A 25873-nucleotide genomic window follows, 5' to 3' on the forward strand; every position below is an offset into this window, starting at 1 on the left:
AAGCTTTTTCTTATATTAGCATTAATTATCTCTTAAACTACTCTGTCCATGTCTAGTCTGCCATGTCTATCTTATCTTCAAGGCTTCCCTTACTCTTTTACAAAGAAGGAGAGTGTTACAAATGCTTCAAGCACAATAATATCTATTATGCCTGGGCACAGTAAAAAAATGGCTTAAAGACACATTGTGGTCATTACATTTTTCTTTTTAAACAGTTCTTGCTGGCAGCATTTATAAATGGGTAAACATAGACAGAAGGGCAATATCATATATAGAACTGCATGTATTCCTATGGAGTGCTTGTGTTCCTTATAGGGTTCCCTAACTTCCCCTAACTGCTATTACTAGAAGTTGATGGTGGATCTAGGGCACCTGGAGGGAACACAAACAACAGGACTGGACATTGCATTGTGAGAAGAAGAGTGAGGTTCAGAGTAGATAAACGGAAAGTCTTATACCTGGAACACCCAAGCTGCTAATAAAATAAAATATAACATTTCAGGTAAAATGGACCTGGGGCAGCATTTTGAGATGATTGCAAACATGAAACCAACACCCACTAACAACATGAGATTTGCAGGTAGTAATCTGTCCATATTAATATACAATACATTCAATTCATTCATTATTATTAGTAGCAGCAGTATGGATCTATTAAAGATCCAGACCAAGGTGATCAATCATGCAGCCTTCCAGCAGGTATGCATTACAGTGCCCCTCATCTTTTTCCAGCTATTGGATTGCTATGGATGCAGTTTTTAGAGCGCGACATGCCTTATGTAGATAGTATTTGTTTCAAAATGCTTTGTAATCCTAATCCGTTTCAAATCCTTTCAGTGTCTTAGCGGTCACATGGGAGAGCATAATAGCTTATTCTTCTGCAGTTTTGTAAATAAACCAGACATCAGATTTGTCAGTGCACAGGACTGGTTACACCACAGAACCACACAAATTTACTTTGAAGTCTGGTGAATCTTCATTTCAAACATTCAGGAGGTGCTAATTAAAACAATGGATGTAAAATGCTGCACTCGAAAACAGACATATCTAGCTGTTTTGTAAACTAAATAGGTAAGGAAGTTTATATTTGACTCTTTTTATTAAATTTGCAGGAGGAAATTTATTTATTATGCTATGCCTTTCACATTTCTTAATGTTTTCATTCACATACCTTCAGGTAAAAAGTAGGTGAATGGTTAAATTTGCTCTAACCTGTACAAAAATACAGGCATGGTTGTGCTATATATAGTGCTATAGTTTTGTCTTGTCTGTTGTTATGATTATTTTGCCAGTAAGAAGCATGTGGGTGCTGTGCACCAGGTAAGGGGCAGGCCAACTGTAAGCCATAGGCACTCCTGTATTATTTCTATGCGAGAATTAACGCAATGCGTTTTTTTGTGCATGCGATATGCGTCTTAACGCACGCGAAATGATTTTGATGAATCGGGACTTAAATATTGCATGCTTTTTAATGCAAAAAAAGCATGCGATAAGCGTTACCGGCCTTTAGTGAATCTGTCCCATAAGGTTATGACATCTATTAGGAAAGGATTAAGATTTTTGCTCCATCAGTAATTCTTACCAAGCAGAAAAATGGTTATTGCTTTAGTTCATATTTAAATGGGAACCCAAACACAACTTTTTGAAAATATGAAAACAATTTGAAATCAACCTATGTGCAATTGTCTTTAGGTTAGTGATTTTATTGAGGAGGTTTCCCCTCTTTTATCCATTAGGTATTGTATACACCTTGTCTAATAGAGTATGTCAATGATAAGGTAGTCACTTCACGGTCACTTTTTAAGCAATTTCATTCTTTAGTTGCTTCTGCAGATATATCAAGAAGTCTGAGTATAATTCACAATCACTATAATTTTTTTAGGCAGTTTCCATCTTTGTCAGAAAACATCATGGGATGTGGAAGCTCCACTGATTCCAGAAAAAGACATTCCACCCACAGGAGAAAAAAAGGTGAACAAAAGCTTAATTTCAGATAGAGACAGCCATACAAGTACATTAGAGGGGATTATAGACATATAGGGGATGTTGTTTTTTTCCCATAAAAACGATCAGCACACCAGAGGCCACCCCTTTAGATTAGAGGAACGGAGCTTCCATTTGAAGCAGCGTAGGGGGTTTTTCACAATGAGGGCAGTGAGGTTGTGGAATGCCCTTCCTAGTGATGTGGTAATGGCAGATTCTGTTAATGCCTTTAAGAGGGGCCTGGATGAATTAGTATCCAAGGCTATTGATAGTGATACTAATATCTAATATCTAGTGATACTAATATCTACAGTTAGTATTAATGTTTGTATATACAGTTTATGTATGTGAGTGTATAGATGGGTCAGTATAGGTTTGTGGGTGCTGGGTTTACTTGGAAGGGTTGAACTTGATGGACTCTGGTCTTTTTTCAACCCTATGTAACTATGTATACACACAACATAGAGCCATGAGACTGAAGATAAACCAACCCGCCAATGCAAATGTATTTGTGGTGTTTAAGCAAAAGTGAACTTTTCTGAATGAAAAGTGAGATGCACAGCTACAGTGCAGCAGGTAATAGCAAGACAGGACAATGCAGCTTGATCTATATAAAGTCAGTTTTTAATGAGTTAAATATCTTTTTTAAAATATTTTCCTTTTTCTCCCATGCCATTTTTTCAGCTTCCTCCATAAATCAAGGTATGAACTGCTGTATCTTCTATAATGTTTAGTAGCCTTTTCTCACTTTCTGGAACCAAAAAGGTGAACTACAAGATCACTGATACTGTTTTTAAAAATGTAAAGTTAACTATACCATATGAGCTGATGGCACAGTTCATAATTTAATTATACTTTAATTAAATTTAATCATACTCTCATTTTCAGTGGGTACCTTTAGTAGATTTTTTAATAGATACTGGTTTATGTCATCCTGGGACTGAGAAACAGAATTAATCAGAAGAAGCTCAAGATCTAACTGGTATATTATGCTATAGGCAGCTGTTAAAACCGTCCCTCAAAAGCTGATCCAACATTTAGAACTTTTACGGATAAAGAATATACAACAGAAAAGATCTTTTCATTATATCAGTGTATATCATTTAGCACTTATGCTTGTGTTGTACATATCTCTTTTAGCACATGAACATATATGGATAATGTACTACTTAAATGGATCTAACTACTTCTCCTTTTCTGTACTGTATTGGGGTGGACAGGGATTATAGGTTACACACCAAACGGTGTTTGAATGTGAAGGCATACCATTTTATAATCAATTTGTATTGCATTATTTTGTAACATCTTCCCGTGACTATTGTTACCTTTTATGCCATGCCAAAGTGCTTATTATGCTTGTGCTTTACTGCAGGTTCAACACTTGTTCCAGCTGGTACGGGTAGGTTTACTGTATACAAATGTTTTGCAGGCCAACTCTTCTGCATAGCTTGATGCAAACCCAACATTCCTTTTTTTTCTTAATTTAATTATCTCTATTAGCAAAAATAATTCCCATGTTCAAATATGTGCTTTATCCTTTCCTTTAACCTTATTTTACTTTTAATGGTTAATTAGAAAGAAGGTACTTTTTTCCTAACAGTTACACAAGGGAAGGTTATGTATGTATGTCATGCTGTTAACACACCTGTTCTTCAAATTACATGGCACATTTCCATTGGTAATGGCTGTGTGGCACTTACAGGTAGGCCAAGACTGGCAATCTGTGGATTCTGGCAAATGCCAGAGGGGCTAATATAAGATGCCATAGGCAGTCACTCTTTATTGGGCTGGTGGGGCTTTTTGGGCCTCTGCGCACTTGAAATACCAAAACCTATTTTGAATCACAGTTCAGGCCTGCCTACAGGTTGTAATTTATTTGGATATCCAAAGATTTAGAAACTTTCTTTTTCTTTTAAAAGGATGGCTGTCCTAAATAGTTAACTTAACCATATAGATTAGCTAAGAGTATCAGAGAATTCTCAGTTTTTCCCACATTACCTACAAATCTAATAGAATTCATTTTAAGAGAATTGTTTTAATTTTTCTCTGTAATAGTAAAACAGTACTTTGTATTTGATTCTAAGCTGCATGAATCCATATTGGTGGCAAAACAGTAGTATTGGGTTTGTTTAATGGGAATTTTAGCTGACTTAAGGTTTGGTGAACAAAATTACAGAAAGATACCCCATGTCTTTAAGTTTTCTGGAACATATATCATATACTCAGGGTCGGACAGGGCCGGCAGGACACCATAAAAAAAACCTGATGGGCCCCGGTCGCATGTGGCCTCTGCTGACCCAGATCCGATCCTTGCCTGTCGCTCCCTACTGCTGCTGCTCCCCCACTGGCTTCCCTCCCCAGATTGTGGCAAAGTATAAGGTACTCATGCAGGGGGGAAGGGACTGGCTTTGGGTGAGCAGGCAGTCGGGGGGCCCCAAAGGGTGTGTGGGGGCCCCTGGGGTAGCAGTCACGGAGGACCTCGCACACCCCAGTCTGACCCTGCTTATGCATGTAATTACATGTAAAATTTAGTCTTATGTCTGGCAGCATAAAAGAGAATACAGTTATGAGACCTATTATCCAGAAGGCTTGGGACCTGGGGTTTTCCAGATGAAGCTGTCTTTCTGTCATTTTGTCTCCATTAAGATCATTAAAATATTAAAAAAACCAAATGAGATGTTTTTGCCTCCAGTATGGATTCATTATTTCTTAGTTAGGATCATGTACAAGGTACTTGACAGAAAAAAAGGAAATAATTTTAAAATATGTGAATTAGTTGCTTATAATGGAATCTATGGGCGTTGGCCTCCTCATAATTCAGAACTTTCTGGATAACAGGATCCCATACCTGTACCAGCTTTAGATCATAAATCAATTTCTTCATCTATAACAAATATACACTGCTCAAAAAAATAAGGGGAACATAAAAATAAGATATCCTAGATCTGAATGAATGAAATATTCTTGTAAAATACTTTGTTTTTTACATAGTTGAATGTGCTGACGACAAAATCACACAAAAGTTATCAATGGAAATCAAATTTATCAACCCATGGAGCTCTGGATTTGGAGTCACACTCAAAATTAAAGTGGAAAAAAAGCACTACAGGCTGATCCAACTTTGATGTAATGTCCTTAAAACAAGTCAAAATGAGGCTCAGAAGTGTGTGTGGCCTCCACCTGCCTGTATGACCTCCCTACAACGCCTGGGCATGCTCCTGATGAGGTGGCAGATGGTCTCCTGAGGGCTCTCCTCCCAGACCTGGACTAAAGCATCCACCAACTCCTGGACAGTCTGTGGTGCAACATGGCGTTGGTGGATGGAGCGAGACATGATGTCCCAGAAGTGCTCAATTGGATTCAGGTCTAGGGAATGGGCGGGCCAGTCCATAGCATCAATGCCTTCGTCTTGCAGGAACTGCTGACACACTCCAGCCACATGAGGTCTAGCATTGTCTTGCATTAGGAGGAACCCAGGGCCAACCGCACCAGCATATGGTCTCCCAAGGGGTCTGAGGATCTCATCTCAGTACCTAATGGCAGTCAGGCTACCCTTGGTAAGCACATGGAGGGCTGTGAGGCCCCCCAAAGAAATGCCACCCCACACCATTACTGACCCACTGCCAAACCAGTCATGCTGGAGGATGTTGCAGGCAGCAGAACATTCTCCACGGCGTCTCCAGACTCTGTCACGTCTGTCACATGTGCTCAGTGTGAACCTGCTTTGATCTGTGAAGAGCACAGGGCACCAGTGGTGAATATTCCAATCTTGGTGTTCTCTGGCAAATGCCAAACGTCCTGCACGGTGTTGGGCTGTAAGCACAACCCCCGCCTGTGGACGTCGGGCCCTCATACCACCATCATTTTGCAGGTCTCTGGAAGTGCTCCTGTTCCTCCTTGCACAAAGGCGGAGGTAGCGGTCCTGCTGCTGGGTTGTTGCCCTCCTACAGCCTCATCCACATCTCCTGATGTACTGGCCTGTCTCCTGGTAGCGCCTCCATGCTCTGGACACTACGCTGACAGACACAGCAAACCTTCTTGCCACAGCTTGCATTGATGTGCCATCCTGGATGAGCTGCAATACCTGAGCCATTTGTGTTGGTTGTAGACTCTGTCTCATGCTACCACTAGAGTGAAAGCACCAACAGCATTCAAAAGTGACCAAAACATCAGCCAGAAAGCATAGGAACTGAGAAGTGGTCTGTGGTCACCACCTGCAGAACCACTCCTTTATTGGGGATGTCTTGCTAATTGCCTATAATTCTAATCCATTTGCACAACAGCATGTGAAATTGATTGCCAATCAGTGTTACTACCTAAGTGGACAGTTTGATTTCACAGAAGTGTGATTGACTTGGAGTTACATTGTGTTGTTTAAGAGTTCCCTTTATTTTTTTGAGCAGTGTATATATGCAGGGTAGACCATGTATTTATTGCGTATTATTATAATATTGTAAATATTTTTTCTATGCCTGATATAATTAAGAAATTTGTTACTAAAGACTTTCTCCAAGGCTAATTCCAGGTATGTAAATATTACAAATCAGTGCTGCCTTCATTCAGGTATTTGGAATCAATAAAACCAGATCAAATTCAATATGAAAAAGCTTAGACCACATTTTTGAGGTACAGGTATGGGATCCCTTATCTGGAAACCCGTTATCCAGAAAGCTCCGAATTACGGAATGCCTGTCTCCCATAGACTCCATTTTAATCAAATAATTCAAAATTTTAAAACTGATTTCTTTTTTCTCTGTAATAATAAAACAGTACCTTGTAATTGATCCCAACTAAGATATAAATAATCCTTATTGGATGCAAAACATTTTTAAGCCTGCTGTTGCCTATGATTTAAATGGCAGAGTTTAAAGAGGTTATCCACCTTTGAGTTAACTTTTAATGTGATGTAGAGACTAATATTCTGAGATCATTTGCAATTATTATTTGTAGTTTTTAGTTATTTCATCTTCAGTTCGGAAGCTCTCCAGTTTGGAGTTTCAGCAGTTATTTAGTTATATATGTTATATGAATAGGAGAGGGCCTGAATAGAAAAAAAAGTTACAAAAAGTAACAATAACAATAAAACTGTAGCCTCACAGAGCAATAATTTTTGACTGCCTGGGTCAGTGACCCCCATTTTAAAACTATAAATAAATAATAAGTAAATAATTATAAAACTATAAACAACATTATTCAAAAACTAAAACAGCATTATCTAACTGAAAAGTTGTTTAGAATAGGTAATTCTATAACATACTAAAAATGAGCTTAAAAGTGAACCACCCCTTTAAGCAGTTATATACAGTATATGCAGTTACAGTAATGTTTATAACTACGGTAGTCTAATGAAGGGCTAAAGATGAGTTTGTACTTTGAAGTAAAATTTCTATTTACACTAAACAACAAGTTTACAATGTCATAGGGTTTTTTGTTTTTTGGCAAAATGTTGGCATAAACTAATTTTACCAGTTTAACTCTTTCTTTCTTAGATTGTCATTAACTTCAACAAAAACAGGTGATCATTGTGTAACTAATATGTGATTTTATTCTGTAGCTTTCAAATCGGCTGTATTAATTCAACGCTGGTACAGACGGTACATTGCTCAAATGGAAGTAAGAAGAAGATGCACCTGGAGTATCTTCCAATCCATAGAGTACACTGGGGAGCAAGACCAAATCAAAGTAATGCTCAGTAATATAGGTTATATGTGCAATAGTGTTGGTGGAAGCGCATAAAAATAAAAAGAAATATATAGTGCAGATCAATATAATAAAAAAAAAAATTCAAAGATTGATAAAGGAAGTGTGTGCTTAATTAAAACACCAATGCTTAGGTAAAGTGGCCCCAATACCATAGGCTAATATAGAATCTATATCTGCTCACCAGATCAACTTATAAAAAAGGCATGTAGAATCATCCCAACCGGGCATTGATAGAAGAGGGATCCAATCCACAATATATATAGGATGGAGAACAAGGCAAGATATAGTGTAAAAACGTTTATTATATTAAAATCCTGAACAGTGCAGGCTACTTACAATGTAGTAGACATGTAAAAACATGGAACAGAAGAAGAGTCAATGGTAGCTCAACGCGTTTCGCGTGCTGACTGCACGCTTCCTCAGGAGCAAACAGGAAATGTCCCAACAATGGCCATATAAACTATATTATAAACGAGGTTAATCAACCCTAAACGGCAGCACCGGTATGAAACCGGAAGTGTATGTATCAGGTGGTAATAGTGACGATTATGTCGCACCTAAAGTGGGGGTGGTCACTCGTCCAAGAAGGTATACGTCACCTAGGAGACGCGTTGAACCCGGAACCCGGAAGTGTGACTCGCTGAAGCGAAGACACGTAGTCATAGCAACACTGACACGTGCACTAAACGTAGGGAGCCACTAATAAAGTAACGGACACGTAACCCAGGAGACGCTTGGGCTGCAATAGTTGAGCGAGTTATCTATAGAGAGGGCCGCTCACTAAATAAGGAACGCGTAACCTAGGAAACGCTAGGACCGCAACTGTTAGAAGTGCTATCTGTAAGATAAAATACATGCGTAAAAATGACTTTGACATAGAACTAAAAATGCAAGTGTTGCATAAGAGAATAAGCATAAATGTGTGTCAGACCCATAACTAAATAGTGTAAATAATGTAAATAATGTAAATAAAGTACATTGAGAGTACTTCAAGATTAGTAAATAAGAAACCCGTAACATGGACCAATAATATATCAGAATTCACTATTGGTATTAAAAAAGTATTATACAAGTCTAACCATACAAAAACAGTAATATAGGTGTCTTATCAGCATATTCACTATAATGAACAACTTCCAGCACCTTCACTTTCATACTCAACATTAGGCCTCTTCTCTTCTACATGCCTACAAGTTTCACTATCCATACATTCTTTTTTCTTGTTTTTTTTTGACAATTTGACAAACCTCCATCTCAGTATTTTCTCTTTCATGCACAACTTCCAGCAGCTTTAGTTTTTTATGAACAAATATCCAGGGTGGGACTGGGCCAGGGGGACACTGGGAGAAATGCTGGTCTGCCCCAGACCCACTGCCTGTCCGGAATCTGCCAGGGAAGACTGTAAACTGAAAGAGCAGGTACACGTTTGGGTGGAAAGAACTGTACTGAGCAGTTTAATTTAACTCTGGGCTACTTACCATTTGCAGAATTTATATTCCCAGTATCCCTTGTTAAATGCATGCTGCTCAGAGGTGATAATAGTAGGTGCTCTGAATATAGTGTAGCTGAATGTTTAGAACCAGAAGCTCATTTCTCTGCCTTGGCCTACCTACATAGTAACCTTATCTCCTTGCTGGCTGTAGGGCTCTTCCCGTAGGATCCTTCAAAATCTGATCCCCACAACTGTAATGCAAATTGAATCAGATAAAGTTGGATGGCAGGTTTTGTTCCTGCCTCAAAATACAACAGTCAATGTATTTCAGTGTTTGTCAGACACCATTAGATTTTATCTTGATGGATGCAAACACAGCATGCAGCGTTCCCTTTTGACAGGTGTGTCATGTCAGATGGCAAAGTTTCCAAGTAACATCAGATTTTTCTCTCAATCCCATTTAACCCATCTGCCTACCATCCTGCAGAATCTTTTATGTAGTTTAGCTCTTGGTTGTACTATATTTACAATGTTACCTTTATAAGTTGTCAGAATCATCTTTCACCCAAAATTGAAGTCAGTTATTCTTACCATTAAAATCATTTTGCCTATAAACAGGCACTATAAGGTGAAGCTTCTCATTGTATCATTTAGCAGTTTACTAAGTAATAAGCCAATTTAATGCCTTGTTGACCCAGATTCCATGCATGAATCACAAGGCCTTAATCTTGTCAACATTCTTCTGTGAGCTGGGAAAAAAGAAGCTTCCTTAACAAGATGCTGGGGATTTGATACTAAAGGGCATTTCATGTGTCACTTTCGTAATGCAGAAAGTGAGAGTAAGTTATATATAGGGTTGTCGAGACAGAAGATAAACTGAGAAGCAGAGACACATATATAGGTGTAAAGATCTAAGAAGGTTAAGGGTATTTATAAGCTTAAAGAGTAGATTGTGTCAGGGGAAAGATAGATATGAGGATTGATTACGAAGCTGGGCAAAGTGCAAAAAAAAAAAAACAGAGAAATCTGCATGTTTTTACCTGCAATGCCTCACTGAAACTCTAATGTAAGCACAAAAAGCACAAGGGTAGAAGAAATAGGCAAGTAGCAATTGTGCCTACTTGTACCATATGTGTTCTACACGTACCTTAGATTTTTGTAGAGTGAGCATTAATACAATTTAGTTTTTTCGAATTTCTGGTTAAAAAATATGAATCTTTGCTAAAAACACCATGAACTGCACTTCCGTTTCTGCCATAGGGGATTCCATTTCAGAAATGTTGTCATCTTTAATCTATATCTTGCCAAACACATTATTATAATTCACAGACATAAGGGAGCATTCCCTTACCCTGATGCAGTAAGCAAATTGATGTCTGTTTGGATTTGTTTCGTTTCTTACAGCTTTATGATTTCTTCAACTTGCTTATGGATCACTTTACTCCTGACAACAGTAAAGAAAGTAAGTCACTACTCTGTCTATGTAACAGTGCTTAAAGGACAAGGCAACTCAAAATATAATTTTTTGCCTAATAAAAGAAACCAAAATTCTAAGCAGCTTTGCAATATACATTTATTACAAGTTTGTAATGGTTTTTGAGTTATTTGTATTTATAATTGCTATTAGAAGCAGTGCTTGCCTGTCCTTTTCTATTCTCTGCCCTGGTGGCTCAGACTGTTGAAACATTGTAACACAAGGCAGCAGACTGACAGACCTGTATTGCTGGAGAAGCAAGACCTTTGCAACATTGTTTAAAATGTAACAACCATGTAACAACAGCAAATGCAGCTTTCAATAGCAATTACATTTACAAATAACGTTTAAAGCACTACAAATTTTTAATTATTTCATATTGGAAAGTTGCTTAGAATTATGTTTTCTTTCATTATGCAAAACATTATTTTTGGGGTTGACATGCCCTTTAAATCAATATTTTTTTTATTCCAGCATTAATTAATGCTTATAGTTGTGTAACATACATTTTAATTTGTAAGCCCCAGGAACAGTATGGATGAGCATAAAAGTATGGGTGTCTTGTAAATATATACACGTTGGGGCTTATTAACTAACAGAGGTGCTAATTGTATCATTGCAACTATCAGTTGAATATTTATATAGCAACCATTAATTATCTTTCAATGTCATTGCTGTAGTTTACAAACAAACCTTATTGATGCAAAAATATTTGTTTTAGTTGGAGGTCCCCTTTAACTGTGCAACTTAAGCACTTTCAGAAGTGTGGGTAAGTAGCAATTGTGTCCGGGAGCATGTACATTGTCCCAGAACCACTAGTTGGCTTCCAGTGCACATGAGCCTACTCACCAATCACCAAAATTCAAGCTAGAAGACTTACAGCTAAAGATGGTGGCTGCCAACATAGCTGTGCAGTTCTGGACTCTCAGGGGTACAGTTAAGGTGGGAAAAGAGTCAGTTATGCAATTGAGGAGGGGCCTGGGGTTCTTGTGCCCCTTTTAATACACTAAAATAAAAAATATTCTTCATATTACATGTGAAATCAAGGCTTCACCAGCAGGAGCCCTAAAAAACCTTGGGTTGTTGTTCAAATATTACTGATTACTATAGCCTAGAAGGCACTGAATATCACAGCAACCAGAGTGGCCGCAAAATGACAAGTTTTGTGTGGGCAGCTGGTCCTGGTACCCTGGCAAGCCAGTCTGAAACTGGTGATACTGCAAGATGTACATTTTGTACAATATTAACTTTCCTAGTAATATTGTATATTGTTGCATGCATTCATGCCTTCTTTGGTTAATTACTTTATGTTTATTTGTAAATTGTAAGGGGATTTCATCTGCCGCATATTCACAGAAGAAGAGAACTTCAAAGACACTGAGCTAGAGAAATACTGTGATTATGAAACAATTGAGGTGCCTGAGTCATATACAGGCCCCCATCTCTCCTTCCCTATAAAACCTACTCATGCAACAGCCTTAGTGGAAGCTTTCAAACAAAATCAAGTAAGTATCCAATGATTACTCCCATTCTGTCTTCCTGTTGAACCAGCCCTGAAATAAATATTATAGCACTGGAGCCCTTAGTTACTGTTTAGGTGCTAAACTGCATATTTCCAGTAATCCATAACTATAAATCAAGCATTTGCTGTCAGTAACATAACTCTGGTTAGGTACAGGTACAAGATGCGCAGCCATCCCCATGTGACCACTAAAATCTTGTAGTTTTAACATAGTTGACCCATAAAAGCATAATTTGATCCAAAATATTCCTCTAAAATCCTGATTGGCAAACACCTTTATGGATAGTATAGGAATAGGGACTATTAACTGGAATATTTGGGACCTGGTGATCTTTGCATTTTTTGGATCATCATACCTTTAATCTTTTAAAAGTCGTTTAAACACAATAGGATTGTTTTTCCAGTATTATTATTATTAGGATCAAGTTCAAGTTGCTGTTTTATGTACTTTATAGGAGATAGCCTTCCTATAATTCAGAGCTTTCTGGGTAATGGGTGTTTGGATAAGGGATCCCATACCTGTACAATGATGGACAGGAGAAAGAAACCTTCAGTTATATTTTCAGATTGATCTTTATTCACTCTTTAACACTTAATGTTTCTCCTAGTAGCAGCTTCATTCTCGTTATGTCTTACATCTCCTGCACGAGACAAAGAAATATCTTAAGCAGCTGCCAAATATCAAACGTATTTCAACCAGCTATGGCAAAGAAATCACCATATGTGGTAAGATTTAAATGGGAGCCTTAATTTGCATGATACTGGAGCCATGTAATAACAGGTACAAAGTTTACTTCAGGTGTGGTAATCCATGCAGCCATCAGTTATTTGCTTTCATGTAGTTAATCAGTAACATCTGATAGGCTGCTATTTATTATTACATATGTTACATATGTTTTGGTCCCTAGCCCATCACACAGACAGAATAGGATATAACAATGATCCGGAGGTAAAAAAAAATGTCAGCATGCGATTCTCTGCCCTTGCCCCAACAGAAATCTCTCAAATTATCTCCACAGTGGCAATTATACAGATTTTGGCTAAGACCTAACTTTTAATTCATTATCATAAGATTCCCATTTAAAAACCTCATACACAGAGGACTTATAACAATGCTTATTTAGTTCCCCTTTGTAAGGACATTCATGGCACGTTCATACATTTTTTATGTTTAGCTCCAGTGCAAAATATTATTCTTCAGGCTAATACTTAGTCTAAATGTGGTATTCGATTCCCAACACCTTCTGCACTTTACAAACCCTTTCATAACAACATGTGAGGTATTGTGGCAACTGGGCCTTGTCTGGAGATCTGATTTGTGCAACAGAGTAATCATGTCCCCCTGCATGCAGCTTTTTTCCAGAGAAAACAACCCTGACCTTAACAGCTCTCTTTAGTCATTGCCCCCGCTGCTTGTCATTATGCAGTAGGGGCAATGATCCATCGCAACCAGTGGGGGGGGCAAGGTGGCCAACCAGGTTGCCTAGGGCACCCGGTCGGCTTGGCCTGCCCCTGGTTTCCGTACTCCACTCTGTGTATGTGCACTAAAACCTATGACAACAGCTAGAGTGTCGGCCTGGAACATGCAAAAGCGGCATATGGAATCGGATCTGCTTCTCTCAGCCAAGCAGAAAAGCACAAGGCTGAGAAAAGGAGATATGCGCTTCGTCTGCCCTCACCCTAAATCTTGCACAATATAGTTTAAAGCATTGACACTTAATTACCAATATTGACACCAAAAACTGCTCTTCAAATTATTCATGTACCTTAAAACTTACCTATAGATCATGTTGATCAATTTTTGCATTTGCATTTTAAGAATTTGCTTAGAATATATTTTGTCTATTTAATTGGGTGGAGTTCCCCTTTTTCTCTTTTTCTAATACTTTTTGTAATCTTATTTCTTTTTTTTCGTTAAAGGGGATTTACATGGAAGATTGGATGATCTGTTTTTGATATTTTACAAGGTATGTTGTGCGGTATACCTCTCCCATGGTTTTAGCAGTTTATTTAAGTTTATTACAGCATGTCACTCACCTCATTAGGTTTTATTTTTTATATGGATCAGACTTTTGGTTTTGAATCCCCCATCATAATTTAAAATTTGTTTTATTTAGTTATTTTTTGGAAACTTCATCACCTTGCTTGAGAACAAATAGTGCTGATCACTGCACCACTGTTCTAGGAGTATTCAAAAGCAGCAAAGAAGAATAGACCCCAAATCTAATCGACAGTGGGGCCCCCTTTCGCAACTTCCAACCTCCTGCATGTGTGCCATTTCTAGAGTTTTTTTATATTAGCTATGGGCAATTTGTAACCAAAAAATGAACTATTGCACAGTTCAATCTGAGACTTTATTCTCTGACTCTGTCGCTAATGGAGAGGGTGGCAACTGCAGATGGTTGATTCCTAATCTCTAAAAATGCATGTGGGTGCTATTGGCAACATCCTCAGTGGATCAGAGTAGTGGCAGATTAACACGTATTTATAAAGAACTAACATATTTCAAAGTTTCTCTTTTCTGACTGTGCATGAATAAGTTAGCTATGACTACAGAAGAAGAAGTTCATGCTTACCTACCTTACTATTCTGCTTTTTTTTATACCTAGATGTTCCTGTTATACAATTGCATATCTTGCTATTCAGATCCTTTCTGAAAGCTACCCATATGTAATCAATTATTTTTCCATCCTCCCCCCCCCTCCCGCCACTGATCCTACCCTCTTACCTTTCCTGGAAGAAAGTGATTCTGCTGGCCTGCTTTGGTTCTTGTAGCCATGTTCAGGGTTGGACTGGGGCAGTAGTCTCTGGGGGGCCCCACCCCATGGGGAGATGCATTGGTGGCTGCAGAAGGAGTGGGCCTGGAGTCGGCAGGGGGCCACAGGGCCCACTAGTTTTTTTCCCAGTGCCCCGCAGGTCCAGTATGACCCTGTCTATGTTAGAAGGTTGGGTACTTGTGTCAAACACAGCATGTGCATTACAGGCTGTTATGGACACCACATGCACAACTTGACTTTCCTGTTTATGAAATTAAAATTGGGTAAAAAAATAGTATATGTTTTAGTTAGAAAAGAGAAAGGTTATGTAAGATTCTTAGCTGATTAAGCTCAATATGTTGCGCACAGAATGGTCTTCCATCTCCAGAGAAACCCTACATCTTTAATGGTGACTTTGTAGACAGAGGAAAACAATCCATCGAGATCTTGATGATCCTCTTTGCGTTCCAGTTGGTTTACCCAAAAGTTGTTCATTTGAACAGAGGTAACCATGAAGACTATATTGTGAATCTAAGGTAAGGATGGAAAAACATAATAGCAACAACTCAGTATTTTCCTTTTCAATCGCCTTTGAGGAATTTTGTTTTCCTTTTAGATATGGATTCACAAAAGAAGTCATGAAAAAATATAAGGTATGTTTATAAACTGATAAATATATCTATGGGCAAAGAATCCTTAAAGGAGAACTAAACCCCCTCCCAGTCAAAAGCCCTATCCACTGCCATCTAATGAGTCCCTTCCCTGCTCTCTCTGCAGTCTATTTCAGTGAACAGTGTCTCTGCAAAGCTAGCAGGCGCCATCTTCTGAATATTTGTGTTCTCTTTGGATCAATTCAGTAGCATGGAGCTTGCTGGCTCCTTGTTGCCAAACTGATCCAAAAACACAGAAGATGAGAAGATGGTGCCTGCTAGCTCCACCGCATTGTTCTGTTTGTAGAGGTCAGCTTTAGTGTCAGAGACACTATTCCCTGAAATAGACTCTGTGGGGAGAGAGCAGGGAGGGCAGTGGATGGGGGATTTTTTCTGGGGGGGGGGGGTTAGTTCCCCTTTATGGAAGCAATACCTTAATCTATAAATCTTGTCTTTATGATATTAAATGTGTTTTATTTAAATGTGACTAAATTGGGTTTCACTATTGTCAGGTTCATGGAAAGAAAATCCTGAAAATGTTGCAAAGTGTTTTTAGTTGGCTTCCACTAGCCACCCTGATTGATCAGAAGGTGCTGGTTACACATGGAGGAGTATCTGACACGACAGACTTGGAGATACTGTCAAAAATTGAACGGCACAAGGTAATATAGTGTCTCCAACCCAATGGATTCTGATAGATATAAGGTGCTCTTTTGTCTAAGGGTATTATTTACTGTATACTAATTTCCACTTAGGATCACAAACTCACTCCTTTCCTCTTCTGACTTTCCCTCCTGCTCTTCTCTGCACCATTGTCTTATTATTCCACTCTGTCTCTTCTCCTTTCATTATCTTAACTTTCTTTCTCCCAACAACTTTCTCCTTTTCTTCTTTTTCTCCTTTAATTGCTTTTCTATATTTTTCTTTTTCTCTCTATCCACCCTCACATTGTTCCTTCAATTCCCTCATCCCCTTTATCCCCTGGTATCATAATTTTGTTTTCGCTCAACAAAAGATGAATATTTAACATTTTTATTAAACTTCTTTCTAAATCCCTATCCTGATGGAATATGGTTTAATAATTTTTCTCTAGTTTGCATCAACTTTGAGGCCCCATAAAAAGAAAGAGAAGAATAAACAAATAGGCATACAGCCAAGTGAGGGAAAATGCCCAAATGACAACAAGAGTCATAATTTAGTAGCCACGTGGCCTTCTCCAAGGAGTGGGTCCTTCTCATACAGTCCAAGTCCCCATCTGATACCAGCCTATAAGGGCAAAAGGTCTGCCAGTAGCCCCACCACCATGACCATTGACAGGAAGGCGATTTCTAAGCGTGTCCGGAAGTCTGTGGATGAAGAGCTTGAAAAATGTAGAAGGCAGGTTGGATTTAATCAGACCTATGTAGAGCCAGACGGCTCTGCCTCCGTATCAGAGTCTGACTCTGAATCTGGTGAAATGCATGAATGTGACATAGACGACGAGGAAAAGAAACAGGTATGGTATGATCAAATATTTATTTACACCAACATATTGCACAGAGCTATACAATAGAATTTACATATCCTCTTCACTAAGCCTTAAGTTATCAAAATTCTGCACAATTTTAAGAATGCATTTTTTTAAAAAACATAATTAAAAAACGTAATTAACAATAACAATAAAATTGTGACCATAATTAGCAATAGTTTTTGGCTGCTAGGGTCAGTGCCCCACATTTGAAAACTGGAAAGAGGCAGAAACACATGGCATAAATAATGAAGACCAATTGCAAATTTGCTAGGAATAGGACATTCTATAACACAGTAAAAGTTAAGGTGAACTACCCCTTTAACAACATCTACAAATGTTTGTACCTTCAGTAAAAAATGTTTCCTCTGATTGTAGCAGATAAAATTGTGATGATCTGTTATGTTAATTATTATGCAGATTGTCGATATATTGTGGAGTGATCCCATACCACAAGATGGCTGCAAATCTAACACAGTCCGTGGAGGAGGGTGCTACTTTGGACCTGATGTGACAGAAAAAATCCTACAGAAACATGGTCTGCAGATGCTGATTCGCTCCCATGAGTGTAAGCAAGAAGGCTATGAGTTCTGCCACAGTGGAAAGGTAAGCTCAGTTGCATGCTGCAGGGCATAGTGTGCATAAAACATACTGTACTTTATGGGAAATACTGGTGATAAAATTGGTGAATGCTTAAAGTAAAGACAAGTTCTTACATGCAGACCTATTAGGTAAAGTAAAGAAAGTAAGGACTGTCCAATTTGCACTTATTGGCAGAGCCAAGCCAGCACTAGATGCAGAGTGAAGCCAGACCCTGGACACACGTGTTTTTAAATGAGCACTAAGTGGTGCACTTTTGTGCAGTTGTGTCCAGGGTCAAAGTATTGTTCAGTAACATGTTTATTATTCTCTTTAGGTACTTACAATATTTTCTGCCTCAAATTACTATGAAGTGGGGAGCAATAAAGGAGCTTTTGTCAAACTTGGACCTGACCTTGTACCACACTTTGTGCAATACCAAGCAAGCAGGCTGACTAATAATTTGACCCTGAGACAAAGGTATCTAAGAGTACCATGTATATTACATTTGGCAATTTGGGTAATAGGGAGCTTAAAGACAGTACCTGTTTTACAACGTAGAAAAGGGCTTTGAGGAACAGTGGTGAATTAGATACAATTTGAAAGGTAGCCCAGTTGCTGGAACTGATGTTATACAGTCAGTATATCCAATCAAGTTTAATTATGCTTAAACCATATCACATAAAATTACCAAGAAACAAAGTGGTATTCTTTCTGTTAAAACAGTGATGTTTTATATAATGTGGTAGAGGTGTTAGAGGTTCTATGTATATCTGACCATTGTGGATCTGTTCACAACTGAAATATCAATACCACTATTTGATACAGTGTTTTTCTTTGCCTGATTTCCAGAGTAAGCACAGTAGAGGAGTCTGCCCTCAGAGCCTTAAGAGAAAAGCTCTTTGCTCATAAATCAGATCTAATGAATGCTTTCAGAAACTATGACAACAATCAAACAGGTAAGATTAAAAAGCAAGGAAACTACGCGTATTACTTTTCAGCTTGGAACAACATTTAAACTCTATTATGCCATTTCTGCTAAGCTAAATGAAAACAGATATCTGGAAATCAGTTATTCAGAAAGCTCCAAAATATGTGAATATTGTTTTCCATAGAATGTTTAATCAAACAATTCATATTTATTTACTGATTTACTTTTCTTTGTAATAATGAAGATCGTACTCTTAATTAATAGCAACTTCATGTTTTTAGTAGCCATAATTTATGCTACTTCAATTTAAGAAAATACCACTTATTTGGAAAACCCCAGGACCAAAGCATTTACAAGCACCCCAGTTAATAGAAACCAAGCTTATTAGGTAATTATAGGGGTACATACTGTTGCATGCTGATTAATGAGCACTTTGCAATTGCTGATAATCAGTGTTTTGCAGCTCTATATCCTCCCTATAAACTAGGCTTATTAGTCTTGACAGTTAGCTATATTATGGAACTGTGATCCGATACACAAATATACAGGTATGGGATCCCTTATCCAGAAACCCGTTATCCAGAAAGTTCCGAATTACGGAAAGGCCATGTCCCATAGACTCCATTATAAGCAAATAATTCTAATTTTAAAAAATGATTTCCTTTTTCTCTGTAAAACAGTACCTTGTACTTGATCCCAACTAAGATATAATTAATCCTTATTGGGGGCAAAACAAGCCTATTTTGTTTATTCAATACTTAAATGATTTTTAGCAGACTTAAGTTATGGAGTTCCAAATTACAGAAAGATCCCTTATCCGGAAAACCCCAGGTCCCGTGCATTCTGGAAAACAGGTCCCATACCTGTACATACCAGTGGCTCAGAAGCAACATGTTGCTCACCAACCTCTTGGATGCTCCCAGTGGTTTCAAAGCAGGTGCTTATTTTTGAATTCCTGGCTTAGAGGCAAGTTTTAGTTGCATAAAAAGTTGTATAGTGCCTAAGAGAGCCTCTTGTAGGTTGTCAGTTCACATAGGGCCTACCAAATAGCCAATTGCAATCCTTATTTGGCACCCCCAGGCACAATTTTCATGTTTGTGGTGCTCCCAAAATCTTTTTATATTTGAATGTGGCTCATGGGTCAAAAAGGCTTGGGACCCCTGATGTAGACACAGGTGTTTTAAAGATGGCCAGATATGGCACCTATAGATTCAGTAGGCTACTTTTTGGCTGCAGTACAGGGTCTCTTGGTATCATACCATATAACAACTATGTTACCAGACTGTGCCCTCAGCCCCACAATGGCATGCCCCAAGATTATATGTTCAGTGTATTCTCATTTTGGACAGCTTTGTATAGAGATCATGGGGCTTATGGGGCAGAGGTTAATCATTAATATCTTTATATATTAACATCTCCTTTTGTTCATTAGTGATATCAATCCTTGCCCTTGTAAAGCTTACAATATAAAGTCCCTATTACATTCACACACACTAGAGTCATTTTATCAGTAGTTAGTTTGTCTGCCTGTAAGTTTTTGGAGTGTGGAAAGAACATGCAAACAATTTGCAGTGCAAATGCAGCAGCAATAACCAGATAGCCACTGCAATGATTGTATTTCCTGATCTACTTCATTAATCCAGTTATCAACATAGTCCTATTTAATTTGCTTAATGTAAACTTCACTGTTGCCCTATATGATTTTTATTACTGTTTGAGTGCAGGCTACATTAATTTAAGTGACTGGGCAATCGTGTTGGAGTCTGTATTAAATTTGGGATTGCCATGGCGAATGCTGAGGCCACAACTTATCCATAGCTCTCCAGAGGGCCTGCTTAGATACAGAGAATGGTTTGATGAACTTTCTGTGTGTCAGCCAATCCAAGAGGTATACTCTATTCCATTTTTAGTCAATGTATATATGCTTTAGTCATATATAATGTGCATGATTGCTAATGATATTTTTATCTTTCTCAGCATTTACATGATAGTTTATTGGAAGCACTTTACAGAAACAGATCAGACTTAGAGACGATATTCAGAATAATAGACAGCGATAGTTCAGGTAAGTGCAAATCTGATTTTTATTGTCCAGTTAGTAGACTGTAGAAGGGTGCCTAGAAGCTAAAATTGGGAACACAGCTAATAACAATAAAATAATGAAATGAACTCATCTTGTCAAATGCCCAATACATATGTTTACTTCATGCACATAAAACTGGAGCGGTCCCCAGGTAATTTAATTCCCTCACTCTGTGTTCCATCACCTGACTCCTTCGAAGCTTTGAGTTTCTCTCACAATTAAATGTAGTGTGTCATACCCAGGAACTACCTATACCATGTTTCTTTTATGATGTTGGCCCCTTTACTATACAAGTTCCACTATAGCTTATGCTGGGTTCTAGAGTGTCATGAAATCTTAAATTGTGGGCAGCTAGCTACTTGTTACTACTTTATCTTTGAGTGCCTGACAAATTGCATCAGTTACAGTTCAGTATAGGATATCTTTTTCTTTGTTTCTGCAAGGAGTTGCGGCAAAATGTCACAGTGGTGCACAATAATAATCAATCAGTTATGAATTCTAAATCCAACATTATATTGTTATGCTTTTCTAATGGTTAAACCCCTTTTCTGTAAGTTTTTCTTGGTTTAAGATCATTTCAGTTGCAAAAGTGTGTTACTAGTAAGCTTAAACATGAATCTTAGATTTCACTTCATCAACAGCCATTATGGTCTTTGGCAGGTTCATAAAATCCAGCTTGTTGGCACAGAAAGGGTTAATAGATGTGATTCTTTCAGTTACACCTATATTTGCAAAAAAGACACATTTTTAGCCTTTTTTCTTTTTTCAGGGCTTATTTCCTTTGAGGAGTTCCAGCACACCTGGAAACTGCTTAGCTCTCACTTAAATATAGAGGTCAGTGATGAAGCCATCTGTAAAATGGCCAGGAGTATCGACTTTAACAAGGATGGAAATATTGACATCAATGAGTTTTTGGAAGCCTTTCGATTGGTTGACAAGCCAAATATTGAGGACAAGGAATCAGAAATGTAGAGAAAATTCTGCACTGAAACCAAGGCTAGAAATCCATTAGTTCTGATAAATGCCAAATAACATGACACATGTTCCTAATAATTTGGTACACAATTGAAGTTCTGGGTGTGAGCTTGTACTTGGGTGGGTTCTTTATGAACCAAGCATCTGGCAGTTAAGAAAAGCTACTTATCTGATTAAAACAAAGAATAAAATGCTAATTTTCTTGTATGGTATTTTTTGCACTTTAAAGTACAGGAACTGTATTACTGAGTACAAAGTTGGAAAGAAAATTTAAGAAAGCAATCATTATAGTGATATTTCAGCTAAATTAGGTTTTATATATTTATAAACATGTTTCTGTGTCCCAAAAAAATGAACAGGACTGACTGCCAGACAGGTTAGTATGGGTAAGACCCTGCCATGTAGTTAAATGCAGAAAATAGTATGTGAGCTCTTACAGAAGGTCATTTTTACCTGTATTTAATATGCAGTGGATTTTCTACTGTGTTTTACCGTGGTTAATGCAGGAGTTAATTGGCTTCAGTCTGACCTTTGGGTCAGCAGTTACATGTGCTCCTTAGAGTACAGAACTGTTGAGGAGATGAATTCCTTTATTGCCTGTGGTGGCTTTAAAAAATACAGTGCATGGCAAAAAAACAGTACAAATGCCATGTAAGAGCCCAACTACATCTTCACATATATTATGTCTAGAAAATGATTATGAACTTGAAAGTGAACTGGTGTGACATGAAGGCTTAGCCTGTTCTTCAAGCTCTTTGGACACCTTACAAAACCATTTTAAAGAACTGCAATCTTTTCATTTCCTGCTATATGATATGAGAAACAAAAATTCTTGTATGTGCAAAGTCAAATTGGCATATAGTATAAAGGTGTGGTTTCTGCTATCCAGAATGGGGGTTTCCCAGGTAAGAGGAATTTCTGTAATTTGGAGAACCTTTCGTAAAATCTACTAAATTACATTTAAACACTATAAACACATGGATTTATGCTGGTTTAGTTATCATCTGCGTACTGTCTTTTTATTAGAGAGGAGGAATAGATCATGGAGAGTTAAAGATTGTTTAAATAAACAATACAGGGAATGGTGCATTGTATTATCAGATTTTGAAGCTTTCTGGCCAGTAGATCACATAAGTGAACCTATGTCTTTGCCTGAAATCATTACCTATTATTTTTGCTTTTTTCTTTGGGCTATCTTGTAAATAAATAAGAAAACAAAAATGTCAGCATTTTTCTTCTTCTGCGTCTTCTGCTTATAAATTATGACTTTAAATTATGGGGTTACTAGGACCCTAGGTTGTAATTTAAATTCAAGAATTACTTGGCAGGTACTCCCGCTACCAAAGTTCACACTTCTCCATATTGATGTGGGTGCTCCTATGCATGACAGGTTGGGGTTCACAATATTATTTCCCATGATTAAAGGTAAAAACTAAGTAAGCTTTATCAGAAAGGCCTATGTAAATACAGCCATAAGCACTCACAGAAACTTCTTTCTATTTGCAAGTTCTCTGTCAAAAGATTTGTTGCGTCTGTTTTCCTCTGCCAGAGACACACAGCTCTCTCCCTCAAAAATGCTAAGAACTCACTCTCTCAGCTCAGAGTTTTTTCTTCCTGTTTGGCTTCTGATCATCTGAACAGGTGAAATATGGGGAGACTTAAGGGCACCTTACTGACTTACTTACTGAAGGTATGCCTGCAGCTTGAGATTAACTCTTTATTAGTCTTTCCTTCTCCTTTGAAGCAAGATAACCAAAGAGCAATAATATACTTTTGGAAGAGCGTAAAGCAAGCTACCTAAATTTGCAAGGCAAGACAAAGCATTTCAGGGCATTAATCTAAACTTACCCTTTAAATCCCTGTAGCACCTTTGCAAACAATTGTTGCACAATTGCTTTGCATACTACGAATACTGGACTATCAAAAATAGATCTACATACTGTATATAATTTAATTTTAAATGCTAGTACATTTACATAATATGAACAAACACAAATCTCATCCCTAAACAAGTGTACATAGAATAAAACCTATTAGAGCAAAGGTGCTTAAGCTTCTGAGCCCTAGAAAGGTCACTGTGAGTTTACTTATATAAAGCTCTAGGTTGTATCAGAATCAGTAATACAGGGGAAGTAAGGAGCATGAGAAATACATAAAATATTTTAGAATAACCGATTTCGTGATTCACTTACACAACGTAATGGTGAGAGGACATACGTAATATTTCTGTCTGGAGAACATACACATTGGAAAGCAACAAACAGATGAAGCACACTTTCATTTTTCTATTTCATCACTTTTCCTGAAATTATTACAGTGAGCATGCTTGTGCCAGTTGCTAGATATTGCTCGGGAGAGTTGTTGCGTGGCCTAGGGAAAACCACATATTGTATTGACTGCCCATAATTAAAATGAATCCACCTACCAGAAGTACCATAGCCTTATTTTTGTCATTTCTCTCAGCTAAGTTCTATGCAACCATTTCTGTGTTGTGGCCATGTATGCATGTATCTAACATTTGTGGACCAAATTGTAGTATATGATACAAAGAACTTTTCGGACAGGCTGTGGATTCTAAAATATATTGCAATACCATCAGTTTCTTGATCAGTTTTTGCCAATAGGCTTTTAAAATGGTGTTGGTCATAAACTGTTGAGAATGTATCATAGATTGAAATACTGAGGTGCCCATTGTTTGCAGGAGGTTCTAGAGCGCTAGCAACTCCAGTAAACAATGGGCTGTACTGTACTTTAGATTTCAAGGCCAAAAATTCCTCTAACAGTAGGTTCACCCTTAGGAAACCATGCGTTTTTGGAAAGTACATATGAGGAATCCAAAATTGGTAAATATGGCTTTCTGTTACAAACTATAAAACTAGAAAGTTTTACTTCATTTGGGGTCTCTAAATGTCAGTCTGGATTTTAACTAGGAACATATACACAGTGTCAGACTGGGGTATTTGGGGCTCATGGGAAGAAATGAATCAAAGGCCCAAGCCTTGCACTAATCTGCCACGGCATTACATCTCTACCACCACTGATTACTGGTCAACAGAAATCTGGCTCACTCACCAACAGGCCCAGTGAAAAGGGGCCCAACAAGACCAGGGCCCAGCAGTTTTTTCCCAGTGCCCTGTTAAGCTAGTCCATCATAGTGCCCCAATATCCCAGTTTGGGTGCCAGTGTGCATGTGCTGCTTGCTGATCACCAAGATGGCTGCTGGAAACAGAAGTGACACAGCTAAAGGTGGTGGTCAATGTTTGCAAGCATCTCTGTAGTTCTGTACATATTATGGGGGCACAGATAAGCTGGGGCAAGTTTCAGTGAAGTGATTAAAGACGTGGCACTGCTGCTCACCAACATGCACACCCACCCTCCCACCCACTCAGTGACACGCACACCCACCCTCAAGGGGAAGCTAGGCTGTAGGGCTGTATTTCTGGGTAACTGTACAGAGCAGCAATTAAATGCAAAATAAATGGTTTCATTCCATACTGCCCCTACCACGTATTGCTCTCCCCACACAGCTGGGCATTTAAAAGGGAGATTGTATGAGATTTACTAATAAATGTTTAATTTTTTTTCTGTAAAAGGAAAAAATATTGGTATTTATTCCATTACATTCAGTTACATGTTAAGGTTATTACATAAGAGTAGGGCAAACACCTGGGGGCAGAAGGGCAAAACTCTAAGAAGCCTGTCAATACTGCGAACAAAAATAAAGTATTTATAGTGTGACACAGAGGTTCACAAATGTTGCCATTTTATGGGGGACCCCACTGAAAAAAAGTGAATATATGCTGGCAGCCCTGCATAACTGCTAAATCCTGGGTCTGTGTCTCCAGCCAGTGCTAAGATTAAAGGCATCTCGAAAGTACATTTTAAAGTAAAATTCTCCTGTCAGTGACAGAAGCAACATCCGCTAGGTGTGAAGTCACCTCTCATCACATGTTGATGAGTAAAATTTGGATGACATTTATTTTCCCAGATGTGCAGTACATACATAGCTTATTCTGTACACAGAGCATTGCTTTGTATGTGTGGCCTATTGAGTAAGTAAAATTACTGTGCTGCCATATCTTTTGGAAAGATCTGCTTATTCATCAGCCATGGTTTCAGTCAGTGCTGCTGCTGTTGCTAAGTCTGTGTAACCAGAGGGTCCTTAGCTTTTAGGGTGTCCCTTCCTTAGCCTGAATAGTGGGTAGAGATGGGGGTTACACTCAGCCCCAGCAAAAGGAAGTCCTTAGTAGGGGAAATGCTTTAGGTACAAGATATGTG

At 38.2% G+C, this 25873-nt stretch overlaps 1 protein-coding gene across 1 annotated transcript; it reads left to right on the top strand.

Annotated features, from left to right (window-relative positions):
* The first annotated feature begins 2537 nt into the window (after window positions 1–2537).
* Window positions 2538–22805, top strand: ppef2 (protein phosphatase, EF-hand calcium binding domain 2). The gene is made up of 17 exons (XM_031904867.1): window positions 2538–2685; window positions 3356–3382; window positions 7538–7665; window positions 10523–10580; window positions 11922–12097; window positions 12726–12840; window positions 14035–14081; window positions 15240–15406; window positions 15487–15523; window positions 16033–16182; window positions 16614–17015; window positions 17448–17633; window positions 17944–18086; window positions 18459–18565; window positions 20262–20425; window positions 20515–20602; window positions 21390–22805. The coding sequence occupies exons 1-17, from the start codon at window positions 2538–2540 to the stop codon at window positions 21590–21592; spliced, it is 2346 nt and encodes a 781-aa protein (XP_031760727.1). The 3' UTR covers window positions 21593–22805.
* The last annotated feature ends 3068 nt before the right edge of the window (window positions 22806–25873 follow it).

Source organism: Xenopus tropicalis, chromosome 1 (genome assembly GCF_000004195.4).
Source record: "Xenopus tropicalis strain Nigerian chromosome 1, UCB_Xtro_10.0, whole genome shotgun sequence".
In the NCBI taxonomy this organism is placed as follows: Eukaryota; Metazoa; Chordata; class Amphibia; order Anura; family Pipidae; genus Xenopus; species Xenopus tropicalis.

Coding starts and splice junctions, on each gene's coding strand:
- ppef2 (XM_031904867.1), top strand. CDS start 2,538: ATGCACAGCTACAGTGCAGCAGGTAATAGCAAGACAGGACAATGCAGC. Junction 10,581..11,921: donor TCCTGACAACAGTAAAGAAA/GTAAGTCACTAC, acceptor GTAAATTGTAAG/GGGATTTCATCTGCCGCATA. Junction 15,407..15,486: donor GACTATATTGTGAATCTAAG/GTAAGGATGGAA, acceptor TTTTCCTTTTAG/ATATGGATTCACAAAAGAAG.